Source organism: Balaenoptera borealis (genome assembly GCF_965194805.1).
Source record: "Balaenoptera borealis genome assembly, chromosome: 3".
NCBI classification, from domain to species: Eukaryota; Metazoa; Chordata; class Mammalia; order Artiodactyla; family Balaenopteridae; genus Balaenoptera; species Balaenoptera borealis.
In genome coordinates this window covers 126,120,390-126,145,973 of record NC_138866.1, presented here as the reverse complement: position 1 = coordinate 126,145,973, position 25,584 = coordinate 126,120,390, and the positions used below count along the sequence as shown (strand labels likewise).

Sequence of the window (25,584 nt, the reverse complement as noted above, 5' to 3'; positions counted from 1 at the left end):
ATACATTAAACAAGATGAACTTAATTGATATTTATAGGATATTCCATCCCAAAAAAACAGAATACACTTTCTTCTCAAGTGCTCATGGAACATTCTCCAGAATAGATCATACCTTGGGTCACAAATCAAGCCTTAGTAAATTTAAAAAAAATGAAATCGTATCAAGTCTCTTTTCCAACCACAACGCTGTGAGACTAGATATCAATTACAGGAAAAAAACTGTAAAAAATACAAACACATGGAGGTTAAACAATTCGCTGCTTAATAAGCAAGAGATCACTGAAGAAATCAAAAAGGAAATCAAATAATACCTAGAAACAAATGACAACAAAAACACGATGGCCCAAAACCTATGTGATGCAGCACAAGCAGTTCTAAGAGAGAAGTTTACAGCAATATAATCCTACCTCAAGAAACAAGAAATATCTCAAATAAACAACCTAACCTTACACCTAAAGCACTTAAGAGAGAGAAGAACAAAAAAACCCAAAGTTAGCAGAAGGAAAGAAATCATAAAGATCAGATCAGAAATAAATTGAAAAGAAATGAAGAAAATGATACCAAAGATCAATAAAACTAAAAGCTGGTTCTCTGAGAAGATAAACAAAATTGATAAACCATTAGCCAGACTCATCAAGGAAAAAAGGGAGAAGACTCAAATCAATAGAATTAGAAATGAAAAAGGAGAAGTAACCACTGACACTGCAGAAATACAAAGGATCATGAGAGATTACTACAAGCAACTATATGCCAATAAAATGGACAACCTGGAAGAAAAGGACAAATTCTTAGAAAAGCACAACCTTCCGAGACTGAACTAGGAAGAAATAGAAAATATGAACAGACCAATCACAAGCACTGAAATTGAAACTGTGATTAAAAATCTTCAAACAAACAAAAGCCCAGGACCAGATGGATTCACAGGCAAATTCTGTCAAACATTTACAGAAGAGCTAACATCTATCCTTATCAAACTCTTCCAAAATATAGTAGAGGGAGGAACACTCCCAAACTCATGCTATGAGGCCACCATCACCCTGATACCAAAACCAAAGATGTCACAAAAAAAGGAAACTACAGGCCAATATCACTGATAAACATAGATGCAAAAATCCTCAACAAAATACTAGCAAACAGATTCCAGCAGCACATTAAAAGGATCATACACCATGATCAAGTGGGGTTTATCCCAGGAATGCAAGGATTCTTCAATATATGTAAATCAATCAATGTGATATACCATAATAACAAATTGAAGGAGAAAAACCATATGATCATCTCAATAGATGCAGAAAAAGCTTTCAACAAAGTTCAACACCTATTTATGATAAAAACTCTCCAGAAAGTAGGCACACAGGGAAGTTAACTCAACGTAATAAAGGCCATATATGACAAACCCACAGCCAACATCGTTCTCAATGGTGAAAAACTGAAACCATTTCCACTAAGATCAGGAACAAGACAAGGTTGCCCACTCTCACTGCTATAATTCAACATAGTTTTGGAAGTTTTAGCCACAGCAATCAGAGGTGAAAAAGAAATAGAAGGAATCCAAATTGGAAAAAAGAAGTAAAACTGTCACTATTTGCAGATGACATGATACTATACATAGAGAAACCTAAAGATGGCACCAGAAAACTACTAGAGCTAATCAATGAATTTGGTAAAGTAGCAGGATACAAAATTAATGCATGGAAATCTCTTGCATTCCTGTACACTAATGATGAAAAATCTGAAAGAGAAATTAAGGAAACACTCCCATTTCCCACTGCAACAAAAGGAATAAAATACCTAGGAATAAACCTACCTAAGGAGACAAAAGACCTGTATGCAGAAAACTATAAGATACTGATGAAAGAAATTAAAGATGATACAAACAGATGGAGAGATATACCATGTTCTTGGATTGGAAGAATCAACATTGTGAAAATGACTATACTACCCAAAGCAATCTGCAGATTCAATGCAATCCCTATCAAACTACCAATGGCATTTTTCACAGAACTAGAACAAAAATTTTCACAATTTGTATGGAAACACAAAAGGCCCCGAATAGCCAACGCAATCTTGAGAAAGAAAAATGGAGCTGGACGAATCAGGCTCCTGGACTTCATACTATACTGCAAAGCTACAGTAATCAAGACAGTATGGTACTGGCACAAAAACAGAAATATAGGTCAATGGAACAGGATAGAAAGCCCAGAAATAAACCCATGCACATATGCTCACCTTATCTTCGATAAAGGAGACAAGAATATACAATGGAGAAAAGACAGCCCCTTCAATAAGTGGTGCTGGGAAAGCTGGACAGCTACATGTAAAAGAATGAAATTAGAACACTCCCTAACACCATACACAAAAATAAACTCAAAATGGATTAAAGACCTAAATGTAAGGCCAGATACTATCAAACTCTTAGAGGAAAACATAGGCAGAACACTCTATGATATAAATCACAGCAAGATCCTTTTTGACCCACCTCCTAGATAAATGGAAATAAAAACAAAAATAAAACTAATGGGACCTAATGAAACTTAAAAGCTTTTGCAGAGCAAAGGAAACCATAAACAAGACGAAAAGACAACCCTCAGGATGGGAGAAAATATTTGCAAACGAAGCAACTGACAAAGGATTAATCTCCAAAATATACAAACAGCTCATGCAGCTCAATATCAAAAAAACAAACAACCCAATCCAGAAATGGGCAGACGACCTAAATAGACATTTCTCCAAAGAAGATATACAGATTGCCAACAAACACATGAAAGGATGCTCAACATCACTAATCATTAGAGAAATGCAAATCAAAACTACAATGAGGTATCACCTCACACCGGTCAGAATGGCCATCATCAAAAAATCTACAAACAATAAATGCTGGAGAGGGTGTGGAGAAAAGGGAACCCTCTTGCACTGTTGGTGGGAATGTAAATTGATACAGCCACTATGGAGAACAGTATGGAATTTCCTTAAAAAACTAAATATAGAACTACCATATGACCCAGAAATCCCACTACTGGGCATATACTTTGAAAAAAACAAAATTCATAAAGAGACATATACCACAATGTTCATTGTAGCACTATTTACAATAGCCAGGACATGGAAGCAACCTAAGTGTCCACTGACAGATGAATGGATAAAGAAGGTGTGGCACAGATATACAACAGAATATTATTCAGCCATAAAAAGAAACGAAATTGAGTTATTTTGTAGTGAGGTGGATGGATCTAGAGTCTGTCATATGAGTGAAGTAATTCAGAAAGAGAAAAACAGATACTGTATGCTAACACATATATATGGAATCTAAAAAAAGAAAAAATGGTTATGAAGAACCTAGGGGCAGGATAGGAATAAAGACACAGAGGTAGAGAATGGACTTGAGGACACGGGCAGGGGGAAGGGTAAGCTGGGACGAGGTGAGAGAGTGGCATGGACATATATACACTACCAAACGTAAAATCGATAGCTAGTGGGAAGCAACCACACAGTACAGGGAGATCAGCTCGGTGCTTTGTGACCACCTAGAAGGCTGGGATAGGGAGGGTGGGAGGGAGACGCAAGAGGGCGGGGATATGGGATATATGTATACGTATAGCTGATTCACCTTGTTATACAGCAGCAACTAACACAACAATGTAAAGCAATTATACTCCAATAAAGATGTTAAAAAATAATAATAATTTCCCTCTAATATTTGAGTAAGACCTTATTAACTAAGGCAAATTTGTTTCTTGTTACTGTAATTTTTCACTTTGAGGGTTTCTAAAGGTTTTCCCTATATTTTGAAAATTTTAATATTTCTGCATGATATTCAAAATATATGTCTCTTTTTGTTTCTCTCCTTAGCACTAAGTAGTTTACTGATACTGAATAGATGAATACAACTATCCCATTTCAATTCAGTAGGAAAAATATAGAATGTTTAGTACATCATGTTAGAACCATTTTCTACACTTTAAAGTACAGTTAGACCCTTACCTTACACCATTAAAAAAAATTTAAGTGAAAAAAAACCCCACAAAATGAAAAGCAAAAAGCATTAGAAAAGCAAAAAGCATGAGAAAAAACTAGAATAGAATGCATGTGTGATCTTCTGGTATGGAACTCAAAGCCACAGTGATACATAATGAGAGTAACAAAAAGATCTGATTAAGAAGGTATAGTTTATCTTCAATAAAAGACCATAAATTATGCTAAAAGATAACTTGAGTAGTTTAAATTGGATAATCCTTCATGATAGATTGATAGGGGAAGTGAAGGAGAAAAGAGAATGATAAACTCTAGATATTTGCATTTTATGACCCATACCCCTCACCCCTGCCCCAAACAACCAGAGTTCACTTATTTTTTATTTATTGCTGTTGGGAATGGATCTCTTAATCCAGAGCTGTGAGCGCCAAGCACTAAGGCCTCCAGCGATTCCCTACTGCACCAGGGTCACAGCCCCCAACACCGCATCCACTCACTCTAATTTGATGCCTTCCATGTGCTGTTTGCCACATTCACCTTTAGGAATCAAAGATGTGAATAGAACGTGGTCCCTTTGACGGAGCTTGCTGGCCAGAGGGTAGGAACCTGAGTGTTAAACTGGATTTGCACGTGATGTAATGCTGAGAAACACCAAGTCCTCTGAGGCCCACAGCATCACAGAGGCAACAACTGCACTGGACATCAAGGTCAGAGTCCTAGAGGAGAAGCCCAGCTGGACTGGTCTGAATGCCTTACTGTACTTCATCCTGGCCTATTATCCTGTTCTTTACCCCCTCCCTTGAATTAAATAAAAGCAATGTTTTGGGGGTCCTGTAACATTTGTTCCCCTCCAAGACTGTCACCCACGGTCCCCCCCTAAGAGCTCCGTGCCATGGCCTCACCTAGTGTTTCCCCCTGAGGTGCCCTATCCTGTTGGCTTCCAGGTCTTCATTTAACTGTTGTCTCCCTGTAGCCACTTGTCCTAAGTGAGAGGACAACATACATTATTATCTAAGCTGGGCCACTCTTAGAAGTGAAAGAGGCACAGTTAACAGCTGCACCAGGACTGCCCCTGGCAGACAGGTCCAGTCTGGCCCCCTTCCCAGAACAACTTCTCCCCCCGCCACTGGATGAGGGTCTCTCTCCTCCAGATCCTGCCCGACCCCTGACTCACATCATCTGCTCTGTAAGATGATCTTCTGAGCCCCTTACACCCATGACAAGATTGTCAAGTGTTGGGAAAAGTCAAAGGTTTGGGAGTCAAGGCCTTGGTCCTGTGTCTCAGCAACAGTTTCCTTAATTGCGAGTGAGGGAGAGTAATTCCACAAGGCTTCACTGCAATCAGGAATCAGATCAGATCAGCCCACCAGGATGAAGTGATATGTAACTGATTACAAACGCCTCAAGGGCAGTGAAGGTGCGTCCTCAGAAGATTCTCCGGAGCTGCACAGAGAGCATCGGCTACACACCGGCCCAGAGACCCTGTCCCACAGTCCAGTTCCTCCAGATTTTGATGCATGCCATAGGCACACTCAGCTTGACCCAGCCCCTGCACAGCTGAAGTCCCGGGGGCTTCGGGGCGAGGACCAGCACCCCGCCCCCATGTCTTGTCCCTGTCAGTCACAACTTTCTATGCTCTCCTTCCTCTGTACAGATGGCCCACAGCCTGGGTAGGCAGTGGAGATCCCACAGGGACCCCACAGCAGGCTGAGGAGGGGGCAGCGTGAGGGCTGACCTTGGCCTCTCCCTTCCCTCAGGAGGCTCCTGAGGATGACTGAACTCCCCATTGAATTCCTGTCTCACGTATTTACTACACAGACCCTTACAGCTGAGTTGGTTCCATGTCTGACATCACGAAGATCAATAAGCTCGTCTCCCAAAGCCAGGCTCTTGGGCTGGATGGGTCTTGCAGCCCTCAGGGTGTAGGGGGTGGGGGACTCGGTGGGCTGGCCTGGCGCCACAGGTAGGAAGACAGTCTTCAGCCCTGGATACAAAGCTATCCCTAGAAAACTCTGCTGGCTGCAGCGCCCGGCTCTCTGTTTGAAATTCTGCTCCAACTCCCGCCCAGCAGTTTGCATTTTGTCATTCCACGCTGGCTGGCAAGGGATTTGGTCAAGGAAAATTCGGTTGTCAGATGCTGAGGAAAGATCAGCAAGAAGCGATGTATGAAAATCCCCCAGCGGCTCTGAAATTGGGAGGAGACAGGCTCACTCCTTCCAGAGCACAAGAAAAAAAGGCTGAGACAGAGTGGCCAGAGAAGGTCTGAACGTGGAGTTGATTCTTAGGGAGCGAGAGGAGTGATTGCACTTCGTCTAACTTGTAGAAAAATAAAACACAAGAGCTCTAAAAACACAGCTAGAGGCAAGTACATCACACTCCAGAGTCAAGCATGCCCTGCTGGGTAACCTCGGGCAAGTGGCTGAACTTCTCCAGGCACCAGTTTCCTGCCCTGAGAAATGTGGATGCTAACACAGACTTTGGAGCCACCCAGCCTTTTGCAGAAAGAGTGGAGCAAAGCAGGGGCACTAAAGGTCGGCTAGTGACAGTCCATGCTGTGCGGAAAGGCTGGGCTCCAAGTCAGTATGAGGCAGCCGGGTCTCTGGGATCCCAGCAGCTGAATGAGGACGCACGTCCACATGCCCTTTGTCCCCTGATTTTACCAAGATGCTGGAGGAAATGACAGAGGTAAAACACATCCACTGCCGTAAGCTGGGAGGAGTGTACAGCAGAGAAGAACAGATAATAACTTCCAGACAAATAACCATGGGATGGGAATCAGCTGCTAGCAAGTCAAAAGGAGAATATGAATTAGGATTTTGACAGTTATTCAGAGCAAAAAAGGAAATGCAATTCTACTAAGAGGCTCAGAGGCTCTCCTGTCTCATGCAAAGTAAAAGCCAAGACCTGGGAGACTTGGGCGGCACCCCCAGTGTCTCTGAGCCTCTCCCCTGCCACTCCTGCCACTCTGGCCCCTTCTGCTCCGAGGACAGATCTAGATGACAAGTTCCCGCCTCAGGGTGATCAAAAAAAGATACATTTTGAAAAGATAAAATCATGATACTTATACAAATATAAAATTAACATGTGTCAAAGATTTATTTTTTAAGTCATTAGTTAATGAGGGAAACAGCAAGGCATCAAAGACCAATTCTGAGGAGCATCCAAAGAGCAGACATGGACACTGGTGACCAGGAATGCTGAGCCCGTCTATTCACAGAAGAGTCCACCAGAGAGAATCCATTTGCTTCTCTACGGGCTGGAATCATCTCCACCACTACCGGTTCTAGAACTTACAAAGGTGAAAGGTAGTTCAAAGACCATGGCCTACTGAGTCTACTAGAGCATCTGATAACTAGAGGGTGCAGGTGACCTCACACGGAGATGTCATAGACTCCCACTCATCTTTCCTTCACCATTTTATTTATTTTATGATGATGATGCTTTGCATTTCAAAGCCTTTCACAACCTTTCCTGGCAGGCCTGTGCACCTGTTCTTTCTGCCAAGAGCATTTGCCTCCCTGATGCTCTGACTTCTTCCACAGCCTCCCTCTAGCCATTCTGCTGGTCTCACACCCCACCTCTGGCTCCAGCACATGTGAGGCTCTCCCCCCAATTCTCAAAGCCCCAAAAACCTGATGCATGCTCTCCCCTCCCTCTCTCCCTTCCCCTACAGGGCTGTCCATCTTGATCGCTGAGATGTCCTCAGATCCTAGAACAGTGTGTGATAACAGCACGTAAGCCTTCATTAAATACTGGTTGAGTGAAGAGACAAACGAAAAACAAACATCCACAGTGGCAGGGGTGAGAAGGGGGAGGTTTGGATGGACAAAGTTGGCAGGTTCCACTCACTTCCTAAAAACTGCTCCGCCCTCTTCTCACCTCACCTTATCTACAAACAGCCTCCCTCCAGATTAGGTCAGAAGATTTGATAATGCAGATGCTATCACAGCACGCCCTAAAGCCTCCTTCTCTAAGATCCAAAGCTGAAAATTACCTTTGCTCAACTGGAGTTCCCTGCCGTAACAAGAGCTGCCACTGACGTCCTTTCAGTGATGCGTCCTGCCCTGACCCCCACCCCCAGACCAGCCACGGCTGTGCGATGGGCCTGGGAGCATCAACCTGGGAACCTCCTTGTGGCGCCAGTAGCAGCGACAGCACTGAGTCTAAAAGATTCACTCCCTAAGATCCCATCCCACATGTGGACCATTGTGATACCATGACAACACATGCTGCCCAGGGGAGCAACTGCCACTCACAAGGATGCAGGTCCCAGTTGGTCTCTGTTACCTTTGCCACCTGCCTGCCTCCTCCACTTTGCCTGAGTCCCAAGATGCTTTCCCATCACTCACGTCACTGCTGCCCTGCCCCCAGGAGCTGGGACTGGACCTCCAATCAGGCCAAGGTGAAAACGACTGGTACTTCAGTGGGCCACTCACCTGCACTGAGCTGACCATGCTGACAGCTGTCCTGTCCGTGCCTGAGGCCCTGACAGCTGTGCATGCCAAGAATCGGCAGCCCTGACCGAGGCTCTGGTTTGTGCATGGGACAGGCAAACAGAATGATACCCCTGGAAGCAGCTGTCAATCTACGACAGAAGGCGGTTGGCAGATAAACACCCCGGACGTCCCCGGTGGGAATGGGCCCTGTTGCCCACAGCAGTAGCTTTTTGACACATCCTATATTGGTTTCCCTCCCTCCCTGGTCTCACGTCCTCTCTCAGACAACGTGCACTTGAATCCTTGTCTTGATTTCTAAGGGAATTTAAGACACTTGGAAAGAGAATAAATTCTATTTCACTGGTGACTCACTGATCAGCACAATTACAAGCCCTCCCGGGCTGGATCACACTGCACGCACTGCCCTCTCCCCAGGGTCTGCCATCAGCCACAGGGTCAGGGAAACGTGACAGAAAGAGGGCTGGAGCCAGAGGCCTGCAGCCTCAGAGCCAGACAGGAGCCTGCAGATGTGCAAATGTGGTTTTGCACAGCCTGTGAGAAAGAGATGGTGGACACCCCACTCTGTCCTAAAAATACAGAGCCAACAAAAACATCAGCAAATTACATTCATCAACAAAGATTCCATTATTGTCATGGGATTTTCTGAAGAAACAGCTCAAGAACTGAGAAGCCTGGAGAGGCTGAGGCAGCCGCCCGTGGTTGCACAGTGCAGGGGTGGCTAAGACGTTGCTGGAGCTCAGGCTTTCCTCTGAAAAGCGACGTTGATACCAGCCAGGCCTTTCATTCCGCCCACAGGCATTGTAGCTTTTCCCTGGTCAGTCTCTTGCATGACTCATTCTGAGGGAAGCCATCCACCACACATGCAATCCATAAAGAAGCCCATGTGCGTAAGAATTAAGGCTCCCAACTGAGGGCCAAAATCAATTTGCCAGCCATCTGGTTTGTCAGGCTGCTGCCCCAGACAGCACTGGGCTGAAACTTCACGAGACCTGAAGTCAGAGCACCGGGCTGGACCCCTCCCCAAATCCCTGACCTACAATGATGGGGAGAAGTCACAGGATTCTTATTTTAAATTTTGGAGTGATTTGTTCTGCAAAGACAGGAACTGCAATAAATATTTGTCCCAGTTAGGATTGGTTGGGGTTCCTTTACCTGATGATTCGTATTTTTTATAATTTCTGGAAAATTCCCAGCCATTATTTCTTTAAACACTGCTTTTCCCTCTTTTTCTCTATTAGTTCTATCTTGGACTCCAATTAAACATTTTAAGGACATCTCACTCTATTCTCCAAGTTGTGACATTTCTCTTATTTTTCATCTTTTTGCATCCCTTTGCTACTTGCTGTGTAAATGACTTAAATGTGTCTTTCAGTTCACTGATCTTCTCTTTATTTGTGAACCATCTGCTATTTAACCTATTACACATTTCAAATTGATCTATAATTTACAAGAAGAAAGCACAGATTTTTGGTGTGTGGTTCATTGAATTTTTTTTTTTTTTTTTGGCTGTGTTGGGTCTTCGTTGCTGCGTGTGGGCTTTCTCTAGTTGTGGCGAGTGGGGGCTACTCTTCGTTGCGGTGCACGGGCTTCTCATTGCAGTGGCTTCTCTTGTTGCAGAGCATGGGCTCTAGGCACGCAGGCTTCAGTAGTTGTGGCTCGCAGGCTCTAGAGTGCAGGCTCAGTATTTGTGGCACACAGGCTTAGGTGCTCTGCGGCATGTGGGATCTTCCTGGCCCAGGGATCAAATCCGTGTCCCCTGCACTGGCAGGCGGATTCTTAACCACTGCGCTGCCGGGGAGGTCCTGGTTCATTGAACTTTGATGCAGATTACATTCATGTGACCATAATCACCATGAAGTCAAGATACAGACACTCCCATTACCTCAGAAAGTTCCCTCATGCTCCTTTCCAGTCAAATGCCCCTCCCAGAGGCAACCATTTTATTGATTTCTATCCCCTATTCTAGAACATCAACAAATGTAATCATACAGAAGATAAAAAACCAAAAAAGGGGAGGAAATCGTTAACAAGCCATCCACAATTGCTACTCACTTTGAGCAAGATTGTGTTCAGACAAATCCTTGAACTGCAAGCTTAAAGTAAAGCAGAACAAAGTAACCAAGAAACCGCTGGGCTCAGCATCTAGCAGGGATGGTTTTATCAGTGCCCGTCCTCTCCTCAGAGCCACCCAGCCAGCTGGCCTGCAATGGTAACTTGTTCATCATCCCTCAGGGCACTAAAGCAGTGCATCCTAGAAATGATGCAGAGACGGCTGTTTTGCAGTGACCCAGCCTCTGCAAAGCACAGAAAATGTACTCTATCTCAAAAACCATGTGGGGCTCGCACTTGGACTACAAAATTGAGCTGGAATAGAAGGAGAAATGTAACATACATGTTGGTGATGTTTCCCCTGACCTGAATCAATGCTCCCTTCCAAACCACGCTCACACAGAAGGATGGCACATGCCCTCCTCAAGGAAGTGCGCCCAGCCCCACCACACACACATAATGAACTATCACATGCGCCCACTGACGAAACATACCATTCTGAGACCCTCTGTCTGGTGGAAAGTATCAAGTTCAACATCTCTCAAAATCCTCCATAACAGAGTAGTATTGGAAGGTTAGGATCTTACTAAATTCAGGCCTGTTTTTGATACTTCCTGTGTCAGTTTCTGGACTCAGTCACCCAGTCTCACATTTTCCAGGCTGCCAATATGATTTCTCTCCTTCCTTTCTTCCCTTGCTGTCCTTAGCGGCACTGGCATCACACAGATAATCCCCTTCACTCCTCCTCCTCACACCTGTACCCTCCCTCCGTGCTTCCATCTCATCTGTGCACAAATATTAGTTAGGTGCTTTCCAGGTGCCCAGGAGAGGGGGCAGAACCTGCGTGCTACTGGGCACAGGAACGCCCTTCTAGAAGACCACGTGACAGAGAGAGGTGTCTGGAGTCAAAGGGGTGTCGACTTGAGGTCTAGGGGCAGAGAGGAGGGTGACTGTCCCATGCCGAGAGGGGGCACATGCAAACAGTGGGAGTCAGGGCACATCCCTGAGCTGACAGACAGCAGGTGGAAGAGGAGGCTGCGGGGTGGGGGGTGGCGGGGGGCCCACACACACCTGGGGCAGGAGGAGTGGCAGCAGAGGGAGGCTAGCCCACGGAGGCAGGGATAACGGGGTCACCCTGCGTCTCCCCCTCCTCCTAGACCCTCAGGACGCCCTGAGCTTTGTGCTCCTTCATTATGCACGTCTGTTTTGGTCCTTCCACTCCTCCCAGTCTTTACTCTGACCTTCCTGTGCCATCACTGTCCCCTCTCAGCCTGCACAGCTGGTCTCCCCAGGGCAGCCTCCCCCCCTCCCTCCCTGGTGCCCTGGATAAGGGGACAGCTGATTTCTCCTCCCTCCTCCAGGCTGCACCCAGATCTACTCTGCCCAACAGGAACAGGTAAAGGGCTGGTCTGGTTTCTCATGCTCAGTCCCTAAGGGCCCCGGAGCCCCCACTTCCTTCCTCTCCTGCGTCGCCAGGCCACGTGGAAGAGCCTCGGGGAGGGAGGAGACAGCCGAGCTGGCACAGATGCAGCCCCGGCTGAGCCCCCACCCACGGCACCATCACCACCACTGCCAGCCCTGGTGGTGCATCCCCACATCCCAGCTCATCTGAGCCCCGGCCCGTCGCCTTCCGCCAGCATCTCATGGAGCAGACAAGCAGCCACGCGGGCCCAGCCAGCCCACAGCATGGCGAGAAATAATCTGCGCTGTGTTTCTTCCTTAAGCCACTAAGCTCAGGGTCATTTGTTAATTTGTTAAGCAGCAAAAGATAACTGGCGCCGTGTCTACGACTGGCTTCAATATCTTGCGTAACCTGCTTACCCCTCGCTGTGCTCACGTGGACGCGCAGCCATATAGTTAGCAGTTACTTCAGGTAAAAAACCCTACATCTCATTTCTCGGAAGAAAACTAACGCAGAAGAGGAGGCAGACTCTACAGATCCCGTGACAGAGGCTGGCGCACTCATTCAATAGGGATACGGGACTGAGAGGCAGGAGGAAGATGGTTATTTGGAGCTCCGGGGGAAACAGGAGAGGAAGAAGGGGATGCATTATTCCTGGGGGCCGGGTCCCTGTTGTCATCTATCAGATGGAGACAGCTGTATCTTTGCTCCTTGAAATTCAGGTATGTATAGAATACTTGGTAACTCTTCATTAGCCAAAATATTAGAAACTCCAAACATTTTATTTATTGGGGTTTAAGGTCTTAACAGATAAGCCATAAGAACCATCTCTTAAAGCCTCATTCTTAAGATTCTACCATAATATTTATTCTTGATTTCAGATAAAAAAACTGAATCATTATTGGCATTTCTTTTTTAAATTGTCAAACCTGTCTTACTTGAAGCAGAAATCCTCATCATCAGGCCTGTGAGCACACGACTGCCATTAGTGAATGTTTACTCTTTGCCAAGTACCACCCAAGCATGCTATGTACATCTGCAGTCATCCTTCCAAACTCTGCGAGGTTGGCATTTCCCCCACTGGGCAAAGGAGGAATCTGAGACTTACAGACATAGTAAACATTACAGTTAAGATTTACACCCAGACTTGTTCAATCCTAACCCTTTGTCCTTAAGCAGTCAACGGCAATGCCCCTGTAATAGGCTGAATTGTGTTCCCCCAAAAGTCATCGGTTGAAGTCCTAATCCACATGCCCAAGTATCTCTGAGTGAAACTGTATTTGGAGACAGTCTTTAAAGAGGTAACTAAGTTAAAATGAGGTCATTAGAATAGGCCCTAATCCAACATGACTACTGTCTTTATAAGAAGAGATGAGGACACAGACACACACAGAGGGAAGACCTTGTGAGGACATAGGGAGAAGGTGGCCATCTGCAAGCCAAGGAGAGAGGCCTCAGGAGAAACCAACCCTGCAGACACCTGGATCTGGGACGACCAGCCTCCAACAGAAAATAAATTTCTCTGAGAAAATAAATTTCTGTTGTTTAAGTCACCCAGTCTGCGGTATTTTGTTCTGGCAGCCCTGGGCAACTAACATAGCCCCCAGGAAACAGATGAGCCAAGGAGAAGGCATGGGAACGCCTGTGCTTCTACTCAGTTGGGATCACTTACTCTGACCTGAGACATCTTTCAAAGCTCAGCTGCCTGAACTAATTTAAGAAACTGAAGAGTGGCAGCAAATCAGAAGAGGTATAGTCTTCTAGAGACAGGCCCAATGATTCAAATGAAATGTGATGTCAGTAAGAAAGAAAAAGAATTAAAAGGGGAAACAAGACTTGGAATACCCAGCCTCCTGGAAGGAGCCAGTGCAGGACAAACACATCAGCTGGTCCTGGGGGGATGGCCGTGGGCAGTGGCCGATGGCAGCACTGTTTCCTGAGTCAGGAAGGTACTCGGCTTCCTTCTTGTCCAGGTGGGACCAGAGGCAGCAGCCGTCACTAGGAAATATCTTTCTTGTATATTAAGCTGGTTATCACATCCTATGCCTTATTAGAAAGAAAGGTGCTGGGTTCCCTTTTTTGACTATGTAGTTTAGCAAATAATTTAATGCTTCTAGAAATTTATCCTACCCGGATATCTGCCTTCTGGGCTTCCACTCTACAAATCAGACAGTTTTGGATGACTAATGAATCTTTCCTTTCCTGACCTCAGGAGAAGGACTACATTTATTAGAACATGACTGCTATCTGCCTTTCTTCTGTCAGGTACAAGCTTCTGAGTGTGGCTAGAGATGACAGTCTCCTGTGCTCAGCTGCCCCACAGGGCTCTCCCAGTGCCCAAAGGACAGTGCATCGAATGAGGACGTGGGTCCAGAAAGTGGACTCCAGCCATGCGTCCCGTTGACCAGCAACTTCTCGTGCTGTGACTGTAACTGCTGTCATTCAGGGGCAAAGGTATGGCCACATGCAAAAATGTCTCAGTGCCAACATGCACACAAGTACCTACACACCTCTAATGCACAGCCCTGTGGACATGGCCATCGGGGGCAGTGTGCTGGGCGCTGCAGGCCTGCGTGCCAGGACAGAGAACGCTGGACATGGGACAGGGCTGCTTCCTACAAAGCCTCGTGGGGATCCACAGTCCCAAATTACAGATAATGTACTGGCATTGCTATAAAATACTCAAATATGCTTGATTGTTAAACACGTCCAAAAATAAACTCATTTTTTTCCTTTGTCCACTGTGCTTACCTGTTGTAGAGGAGAATGTCTGGCTTCCAGATCTGGCCATCTGGGAAACGAACCGTCTTCACGCCTGGATACTCTGACATATTCCACTGTAAGTAGTGATCTAGCCAAGACTGACAAACACAGAGGGCGGCATTAGCAGCACTTTGCTTCCTTGCCTGCTAATATATCTTATAAGAGATTATCAGATAAGTTCAAAACCAAAAAGAGTTCCAGACACTTATTTACATAATTGAGTTGCTATCTGTAAAATATATGGAAACTGGGAATTAAATAACCCCTTAAAAAATGACCATGAATAGCAAAAAAATCACATTTAAGATCCTGCTGTCACCATGACCACAGTCAGAGGGTAGCATTAAAGTTAATTCCAGTTCACTGAATGCCCCCAAGCCTTCCCCTCCCATAGCAGATGGGTTTTTTCCTAGCCAAATGAAGAACTGTTTTGCTTTCAAAGTTTTCCATTGTAAAGACACTTTGGACAAATAAATTCATTATTTCAATTAGAACAAGAACCAAGCTGGAAAAATGAAGAATATTTATTTCCATGAAACAACTTCGTGCAGCTGCAGGGGTACCTCTCAGAAATTTCTAAGGCCCTGTTTTTGGATTTGAATTATTATTTTCATGTAGGAATAGTGCTTCTGACACCACAACTCAAAAGTGCAAACATGGGTGTTGGCAGTAAAACAATGAATCAGCACATGAGGGTACAGGGTAAGACTCAGGAAATATTTATAAACACGTGAACACAGGTCCATCTCTTTGGGGCTAGGCCTGAAATTGGCTCTTGAGGGATCTCTGTGAGATGAAGGCCCATGTCTGGGGTCCTCCGCCCCAGGACTATGCACCCCAGAGCTACCTGGGGTCCACTAGCTCTGTAAAGACTGCCCAGGTAGGACCCCACCTGCACTGCTGGACAACCAGCACCACCCAGCCAGGACCGCAGGGCTGCTGGGTTTGGACTCATCAGCTCCTACAGGTGTGCATAATCAGAGCAGACCCAGTAAAGGTCCCCATCCTGTATTCAGTCCCCCTGGGGCCACCTGCTCTGGAGCTCAAACTTTCTCAGATTTAAAAAGGTATGTGATGCAACACCCGAAGCTGGTCCAGGGACAACTCCCTATAAGCAATCATTATTTCTGCAGCAAAACATGCATATTTTTACTGAGAAAATAAATGCATATCAATATCAGTTTGATGTAAAGTTATAAAAACAAAAACAAACAAAAAACCCTGTCATGTTCAGAGCTGCTGAGATTTGAGGATTGCAGCCAAGGGGCTGTGGGTCTAGAGCTATTGAAACTTGCAACAGAGGTCAAAGGGCATGTCCCAGAGATCCCACCATCCTCTGGAAAGGGCAGGCAAGCATCCCAGTTCTGGGACTATCTGAAGTCAGACAAGAAGGAATATGCAGGCAAGTAACAGCATTTCACAGCCATGGACCATGAGAAGGAGGGTGTATTGATACCTAACGTGCTGAAGTATCATCTGGGGCATTTAGGACAGAGATCCACCTGGCCGATGTTTCTAATTAGACATGTGTGGCTGGGGAGGGTCTCTCCCCCCCTCACCCTGCTGTGACAGGACAGCACAGCACCCAGAAAGAGCCAGACTTGTTCGAGCGGTTTTGCAGGAAGGCCTGGGTACCAGCCATGCTGTGTCCACTCCAGCGGCTCCAACTCTGCCCCATTTGCCCAGTGCTCCCTTCTTCCCTCTCCCTTATTCTGGGCATAAGCCCTTATGTGCCCAACATCTGTGCTTTCCTGACCATGTCCTCATATCCAGCCCTGGGATGCTTCTCTGGCAGCTGATTATCACAGAGCCTTACACTATCACCTTCCCCACCATGCTGCTCAGGGCCCCAGGGCACCAAGAACTGCCCAGGAAGGTAGGTGTGGCAGGCAGACACCCATCTCTTCTGCCTGCTGAAATGATGGCCACAGCGCAAGGAGAAGCAGGGAAGAGGGAGCGTTCTGTTGGTCAAACTCAAACCTCTCCTAAGGGCACCTGATCTGAGCTGCAGGAAGCCTCCCTGGCAATTCCTCACCCCTCCCGTCTCCCCTACTCATGCTCCTACTCAGGGGCATGTGCCCCAGGGCATGCATCCCGGCCATCCTGCTCACTCAGTGTCTGCTATGTGTACCATGCTCACCAGGATGCCAGGATGCCAGCATGACTATTCCTATTTACAAGAGAAATCTGGGGCCCAGAGAAGTGATATATTTTTTGTTGGTCACTGGATCAGGATTCAGAATGGCGTTATTTGACTTCAAGCTGGGTGACTCCTGGGCTCTACCGTGGTTGGTTCTTCCCATCCAATCTGCCTGCACAGGCAGATTCTGCACCCCGACAAGGTGGGCTGCTCATCATCCCTGAAGGCACTGCCCTTCTGGGGCTCTCCCTTAGTCCAAAGCCAAGCTGGGTCTCTCCCACCCTCACGGCAGAAAGGGGGGCTACCGGGAGCTTTGGAATCAGACAGGCGGGTTTGTACCAAGGCTCCGGCAGAGAAAAACTGTGTGAGCTCTAGCAGGTAAACCACCCTCTCTGTGCTGCAGTTTGCTCGTATGTGTCACACCTCATCGGGCGCTGTAAGGATGCAATGAGATAGTGTCACAGCAGGTAAGTCACATGGCCCTGGGAGGCACGTGATAAATGATGGCTTTAAAAGGAAGAGGGATCCCTCCCTTTCACAAAATCGCAGAGGACGTGAGAGCTGTAATAACTGAGCTGCAGCCAAATGTGGAGAAAGCAAGGGCCAGCTCAGTGTCAGGAGGTGGATGGAGCAGGAACCTTGGTGCTGCATTGTCCTGGGTTTTCATGAAGATTTCTTAAGAATGGATGTGGAAAAGGGCCCATAAACAAGTGGGGGGGGCGGTTTCTATCCTCCAAAGCACTCACTGCCCACTCAGACTGCAGGGCGCGGGAAGGCAGAGGCACTGAGCAAAATCTGTGCACAGACAGCAGTTGGCACGGCTTCCACACGTGGGCACCTGGAAACAGGCATGAACCTAGAAGTGCCAACCCTCCCAGAGCTTCCCGTCAGAAGAGGCTGCACTTTGCATTCTCTCCCTATTTCTGTGTGATTCCTTCTCATTAAGACATCAAGATTACATGGGATGCTTAAGGGGAAACGCAGGGGAGGAAGGGGCCCTTGATCTGAAATGCACAGTAAGAATCCCACTCTTTCAGGGGTCTGAGAACTGGCCCTATTAGAACCTGCCTTGGGCCCACAGGAAACTCTTTTTAAATGTGTATGTGCCCACTTGCATGGAAATATTTAATGCAAGAAAGAAAGAAAGCAGAGAGAGAGCAAGTGAATGAAAGGGAAGAAAGGGAAAGTTTACTTCATGTAAAAAAAAATACAGTATGGTATAATAAGAAATATATTTGGTCTTTTTCCTTGGTTCCTGGCACAGAGCTCCTAAAACCCTGGGAACTTCCTGAGTGATCAGATGTCTTTTAAGCATATTTTTTATTCTAATGAGCTGGCTTAGGGTGGGGCCCCTAGTCAGCCTCAGGCCAGCAGAATGCCTCTGGTCACCGGAAAGACCAACCCTGCATTAGAGGGTGGGAACCCTTATCCCCACCCCACCCATATCTCTGGGAAGAGAAGAGAGGCTGGAGAGTGGGTTATGAGACTCTGAACAATAAGGCTGACATTGTAAAGCAACTATACTCCAATAAAAATTAATAATAAATAAATAAACAAACGATGCTGTTGGAGCAGGAGGAAAAAAAAAAAACCAAGGCTGGTGACCACATCAAGGTGCAGGGACACAGTGACGGGGGTGGGGGGACAGTAGTTCCACTCCTCCCCTCATACCTGCCCTGGCATCTCCTCCTTCAGCTGTGCATGAGCTGCATCCTTTATAATAAATTGTAAACATAGATAAAGGTTTCTCTTGAGTTCCAGGAGCTGTTCTAGGAAAATACTGAACCCCAGCAGGGTGTGGTGGGAACGTCCGAATTTTAACTCAGCTGGACAGAAGGGTGGGTTGCCTGGCTCCCCCATCTGCAGTTTGTGTCTCAAGTGGGGGCGGTTTGTGGGACTGAGCCCTTACCTCGAGGGACTGGACGCTAACTCAGAATAAAACTGAACTGCTGGACACCAAGGTCGAGTCCCGAGAATCACAGAACCAGCTATTGGATGGGCAGACGCCAAGCGCCTGGTGTCAGCAAACACCTCACACACACATGCTCTGAACATTCTTCCTGTCAACTGTTTTGATCTCAGAGGAAGAGAGTGGGCCTCCTCCTTCCTTCTGCCCTAAAACTTTCTTCTCTCAGTGGGACACAGTGATCGAAACACCACCCTTAACCGTGGGTTACTCTTATGGCCCTAAGCAAGCCACCGACCTCTCATCTATGAGCATAACGTACGGCATTTCTATTTGTCAGAGAAAAGTGATAAAGAATGCAGAAATGAAGAAGGTAAGCATTTTAGAAATAAATATGGTTTAGAATCTAATATTCTATGATGCTATTCATTCCATAATTAGAATTAGGAGGTAAAAAATAAGCATAAGAAGGATGGGAAACCTGAAACCAGAAGAATGGTCAAAATTCTAAAATTAAAGACGACAGATTTTTTTTTAAAGCAACTACAAGTCTCTGAATGGCTCAAATGTCTCTTTAGAAACTGAAATGGCTTCTGTCGTTTCTTCTCGCAGATTAAATCAGATTATGTCTGACAGGCCTCCCCAAATGATAAAACTAATCTGCAGAGAAAATACACTTAACTGCTTCCTCCTATGAATATAGAGATAAACAGAAAAGATCAGACACTTTCTCTTCCTTCAGGTTATCTAAATAACTGGAAAGTCCTACAAATCGAGGGCAGGTAAGAGAAAGGAAAACACAACAAACTGTAGGTCAAAGAGAATGTTTTCTCTGATTCTCTTTTTGAATGTATAGAAAATCCATCATTTGTATAATATTGACCTCAGAGTTTAAATACCTAGAGAAAAGATTATGTGGATTCAGGTTTTCAGAACAGGAATTCAGCAACATGAAATGAGGGGAGAGAAAACCCAATTGCTGAGAGCAATTTCCTGGGTCCTCTGTCCCCTCCTGTCCACATTTCTGCCCTCCCTCCCTGGGGACTCTGGCCTTGACCGTCTTCAGCATGGAGTCTCACTTCTTGTCTGTCCCCATAGCTGGGGCAGGCCAGGCTGGTCACCAGTTGGGAGAACACAAAGAGCAGGAATCGAGGTGGTCATCTTACGAATGGCTCTGGGGCAGCTTCCAAGGCCTGTCGGGGTGACATCTGAGCTCCCCATGGCCATGCTGTGGCCACAATAGGAATGCCATGGCTTTCCAGATGGAAACACTGGGTGGGGCAGAGGTTAGATAACTTTTAAGGTCTGCTCTAAATCCAAGATACTTGTGATTCCTTAAAATTCAGCTGGGAGCTACCGTTACGGCTGCTCCATGAGCTACAGGTGCCAGATAAATGTGCCACCCAGCTTTATAAGGACATGCGCTACGAAGGCACCCAACTTGTTTTCCACACGATGGGCACCTGGAAAGAAGCACTAATTAGCAAGGTCACACCTAGAAACACTCGGGCTCCCTGATCATCACATTCAGAAGAGTCTGTGCCTTTCCTCCTCTCCCTCCCGTTTCTGTAAAGCAGAGATTTCTCCCACCTGCCAACTCCACGGTCTAAACAGCCAGCCTGCCTCCTGCCAATTCTCTAGGGAGGTACTTGGTCTTGATATTGGAACCTTCTTTAGAGTGTAAATTACACAGCCAGATTGGAGATGATTTGCAAGTAGAAACTGGGTCTCATCCTTTTCTGGGCCCTCCTTACATGGCCTAGTTCAATGCTTTCCACAAAGCAGGTGCTCAAAAAGATTAGTTGAATAGGTTCATGAGATTAAAAAGTGAGTTTTAAAACAAATGAAGCTGCAGATGCCTCTGCAAATGCAAGTCTTAATTAGAAATACACTGTGCTTGAAAGAAATTTAGAGGCCTCTGGTGACATCCTCCAAAGCAAGGATGTTTATTTATGGAGAACCTGAATTCAATGCAGTAAGTAATAATCCAGTTACATTTTTCCTGGAAACCAACACCCTTGTAAAAAACACCAAATAATATACATTGCTGAAGATCAATCACTTACTGAGGGTTAAGAAACAGAGACTCAGGGAAACACGACCTGACATGCCAAGGGGCAAATTCGGTGTGTCTCTCTCTCCATGAGAAAAATGTCCACAGCAGCTCTGCACTTTAGAGGGCTTGGGAAACAAGCAGTTTTATGTAAAAAAGGAAGCATTTGCATTATGCCCCAGGATTCCCAGAGCTATACCTTATATCACAGTCCTGAATGCAAGGGATGGGGGCGGGGGCTGCAGACCTGAAGGCATTCCTGGCAATTCATTGACAGATACACTCTTAGGATCTGTGCATTGCATTGTATGCAAAAACTTTACCTTGAAAGAAAGAAAAAAAAACCCTCTGAACTCTTGAGATCCCCATGAAATATGTGGGTGAAAGGGCACCACTGTCCACTATTCTACTTTGAGCTGCATTTAAAAATAAACTAGATGAATAGATTCCCAGATATGGGATAAAGCAAGTATAGTAAAATGCTAATTATAGAATCCAGGAGGCAGGTATATGGGTGCTTGCTATAAATTCAACTTCTTGGTATAGTCGAAAATTCTCATCAAAAAAAATTGGGTAAAAACATTACTCATAATATGTAGTAACCTGGGGGTTAGTGCTTTGCTTACACACAGCCAGATGAAGGTGAGTTTAAGTGAGAACGCAAGTGGAGAGACTGAGGACAGTAGGGCAGGGGGGCACTGCTCAGGGGAGCCTTGCCATAAAGGTAAGAGGAACCAGGGAGTCACCGGGCGGGTTTATGGGGACAGACTGCATCATGTCTGCATGCTAATGAGTGGCTCACAGACACTATTATGATGCTCCAGGCGATAGGGGCAGTTGTGAAAGCCCAGCTCTCAGCAGGTGCCAGGAGACAGGACCAAGTCCACTGAGGAAGGGCTGTACTCCTGGCAAAAGGAGGGAAGCTGGAGTCGGCGGGCACAGGTGTGCAGGTGGGATCCACGCTGAAGAACGTTGCTTTAAATCCTGCAGGGAAGACTCTCAAAGGTTCCTACTTTATTCACTACAGGAAGGTTCTGCAAGAGGTCTGAGGCGTAGCTAAGGGTACCCCTGGGACAAACAGCAGACAGTGTGAAGTAAATCCGTTTTCTGTTTTCTCTCCCTCAATGTCCACTTGAATCCAACTAAAACTCACCTGCCCAAGAATTGCCTGGGAGCATCCTTTGTCTCCATGTTGAAGTATCCCCCTCCCACTTCACAAATAAAGACCTATTTCCCTTTTCTCAACTCTTACCTAGGGACACTGACCCAAGAAGCAAGAGAAAGTCCATTCAAAATACCAGTGTCTATGTCTATGTCAATTTTGTTAAAAATTTGGGTGACAAATACTTTCAAAGGTCAGATGCGTTTTAATTCTTTTAATTCTTTGTTTTCAGCAAAATTGAAGGAGAAACTAATCAGGTTGTCCACTGATACACCTTGATGAAAACTCTATTATTTTTGGCATGTAATCTGTAAGAAGTTCAAGAAACTGAGTAACACTGTTGTTACAAAGTGTCTTTCATTCTGAACTATACATGTTAATACATCTATTTTTGAAAGTTATAGAATTGATAGTGAAATCTGTATTGATGTCTCAGTTTTAGCAATAAAAATGTCATGTATGAATACATTAAAGAATTTAGAATAAAGCCCCATCTTTTTTTTTCTTTTTTTATACAGCAGGTTCTTATTAGTCAACCATTTTATATGCATCAGTGTATACATGTCAATCCCAATCTCCCAATTCATCACACCACCACCACCACCACCACCACCCGCCACTGCTTTCTCCCCTTGGTGTCCATATGTTTGTTCTCTACATCTGTGTCTCAGTTTCTGCCCTGCAAACCAGTTCATCTGTACCATTTTTCTAGGTTCCACATATATGCGTTAATATACGATATTTGTTTCTCTTTTTCTGACTTACTTCATTCTGTATGACAGTCTCTAGATCCATCCACGTCTCTACAAATGACCCAATTTCGTTCCTTTTTATGGCTGAGTAATACTCCATTGTATATATGGATGTGGTATATACCACATCTTCTTTATCCATTCGTCTGTTGATGGGCACTTAGGTTGCTTCCATGACCTGGCTATTGTAAATAGTGCTGCAATGAACATTGGGGTGCATGTGTCTTATTGAATTATGGTTTTCTCTGGGTATATGCCCAGTAGTGGGATTGCTGGATCATATGGTAATTCTATTTTTCGTTTTTTAAGGAACCTCCATACTGTTCTCCATAGTGGCTGTATCAATTTACATTCCCACCAACAGTGCAAGAGGGTTCCTTTTTCTCCACACCCTCTCCAGCATTTGTTGTTTGTAGATTTTCTGATGGTGCCCATTCTAACTGGTGTGAGGTGATACCTCATTGTAGTTTTGATTTGCATTTCTCTAATAATTAGTGATGTTGAGCAGCTTTTCATGTGCTTCTTGGCCATCTGTATGTCTTCTTTGGAGAAATGTCTATTTAGGCCTTCTGCCCATTTTTGGATTGGGTTGTTTGTTTCTTTAATATTGAGCTGCATGAGCTGTTTATATATTTTGGAGATTAATCTTTTGTCCATTGATTCGTTTGCAAATATTTTCTCCCATTCTGAGGGTTCTCTTTTCATCTTGTTTATGGTTTCCTTTGCTGTGCAAAAGCTTTGAAGTTTCATTAGGTCCCATTTGTTTATTTTTGTTTTTATTTCCATTACTGTAGGAGGTGGATCAAAAAAGATCTTGCTGTGATTTAGGTCAAAGAGTGTTCCTGCTATGTTTTCCTCTAAGAGTTTTATAGTGTTCGGTCTTACAGTTAGGTCTCTAATCTATTTTGAGTTTATTTTTGTGTATGGTGTTAGGGAGTGTTCTAATTTCATTCTTCTACATGTAGCTGTCCAGTTTTCCCAGCACCACTTATTGAAGAGACTGTCTTTTCTCCATTGTATATCCTTGCCTCCTTTGTCATAGATTAGTTGACCATATGTGCGTGGGTTTAACTCTGGGCTTTCTATCTTGTTCCATTGATCTATATTTCTGTTTTTGTGCCAGTACAATATTGTCTTGTTTACTGTAGCTTTGTAGTATAGTCTGAAGTCAGGGAGTCTAATTCCTCCAGCTCCATTTTTTTCCCTCAAGACTGCTTTGGCTATTCGGGGTCTTTTGTGTCTCCATACAAATTTTAAGATTTTTTGTTCTAGTTCCGTAAAAAATGCCATTGGTAGTTTGATAGGGATGGCACTGAATCTGTAGATTGCTTTGAGTAGTATAGTCATTTTCACAATATTGATTCTTCCAATCCAAGAACATGGTATATCTCTCCATCTGTTGGGATCATCTTTAATTTCTTTCATCAGTGTCTTATAGTTTCATACAGGTCTTCTGTCTCCCTAGGTAGGTTTATTTCTAGGTATTTTATTCTTTTTGTTGCAATGGTAAATGGGAGTGTTCCCTTAATTTCTCTTTCAGATTTTTCATCATTAGTGTATAGGAATGCAAGAGGTTTCTGTGCATTAATTTTGTATCCTGCTACTTTACCAAATTCATTGATTAGCTCTAGTAGTTTTCTGGTATCATGTTTAGGATTCTCTATGTATAGTACCATGTCATCTGCAAACAGTGACAGTTTTACTTCTTTTTTCCAATTTCTATTTCTTTTTCTTCTCTGATTGTCGTGGCTAGGACTTCAAAAACTATGTTGAATAATAGGGGTGAGAGTGGGCATCCTCGTCTTGTTCCTGATCTTAGAGGAAATGCTTTCAGTTTTTCACCATTGAGAATGATGTTTGCTGTGGGTTTGTCATGTATGGCCTTTATTATGCTAAAGCAGGTACCCTCTATGCCCACTTTCTGGAGAGTTTTTATCATAAATGGGTGTTGAATTTTGTTAAAAGCTTTTTCTGCATCTATTGAGATGATCATATGGTTTTTATACTTCAATTTGTTAATATGGTGTATCACATTGATTGATTTGCATATATTGAAGAATCCTTGCATACCTGGGATGAATCCCACTTGATCATGGTGTATGATCCTTTTAATGTGTTGTTGGATTCTGTTTGCTAGTATTTTGTTGAGGATTTTTGCATCTCTATTCATCAGTGATATTGGTCTGTAATTTTCTTTTTTTGTAGTATCTTTGTCTGGTTTTGGTATCAGGGTGATGGTGGCCTCATAGAATGAGTTTGGGAGTGTTCCTTCTTCTGCAATTTTTTGGAAGAGTTTGAGAAGGATGGGTATTAGCTCTTCTCTAAATGTTTGATAGAATTCACCTGTGAAGCCATCTGGTCCTGGACTTTTGTTTGTTGGACGATTTTTAACCACAGTTTCAATTTCATTACTTGTGATTGGTCTGTTCATATTTTCTATTTCTTCCTGGTTCAGTCTTGGAAGGTCACACTTCTCTAAGAATTTTTCCATTTCTTCCAGGTTGTCCATTTTACTGGCATAGATTTGCTTATAGTAGTCTCTTAGGATGCTTTGTATTTCTGAGTTGTCTGTTGTAACTTGTCCTTTTTCATTTCTAATTCTATTGATTTGAGTCCTCTCCCTCTTTTTCTTGATGAGTCTGGCTAATGGTTTATCAATTTTGTTTATCTTCTCAAAGAACCAGCTTTTAGTTTTATTGATCTTTGCTATTGTTTTCTTTGTTTCTACTTCATTTATTTCTGCTCTGATCTTTATGATTTCTTTCCTTCTGCTAACTTTGGGTTTTGTTTGTTCTTATTTCTCTAGTTCCTTTAGGTGTAAAGTTAGATTGTTTGAGATTTTTCTTGTTTCCTGGCTTGTATAGCTATAAACTTCCCTCTTTGAACTGCTTTTGCTGCATCCCATAGGTTTTGGATTGTCATGTTGTC

The 25,584-nt window shown here is 44.5% G+C and overlaps 1 protein-coding gene and 1 long non-coding RNA gene across 3 annotated transcripts in view; both read right to left on the bottom strand.

Annotated features, from left to right (window-relative positions):
* Positions 1–25,584, bottom strand: part of LOC309624921 — a 999,471-nt gene that overhangs the window by 312,069 nt on the left and 661,818 nt on the right. The gene's annotated exons all lie outside the window — the stretch shown is intronic.
* Positions 1–25,584, bottom strand: part of CHRNA7 (cholinergic receptor nicotinic alpha 7 subunit) — a 134,205-nt gene that overhangs the window by 51,174 nt on the left and 57,447 nt on the right. The window contains exon 4 of the mRNA XM_082383640.1: positions 14,632–14,741. Within this exon, the coding sequence (XP_082239766.1) occupies positions 14,632–14,741 (110 nt within the window). The remainder of the gene's footprint in view (positions 1–14,631; positions 14,742–25,584) is intronic.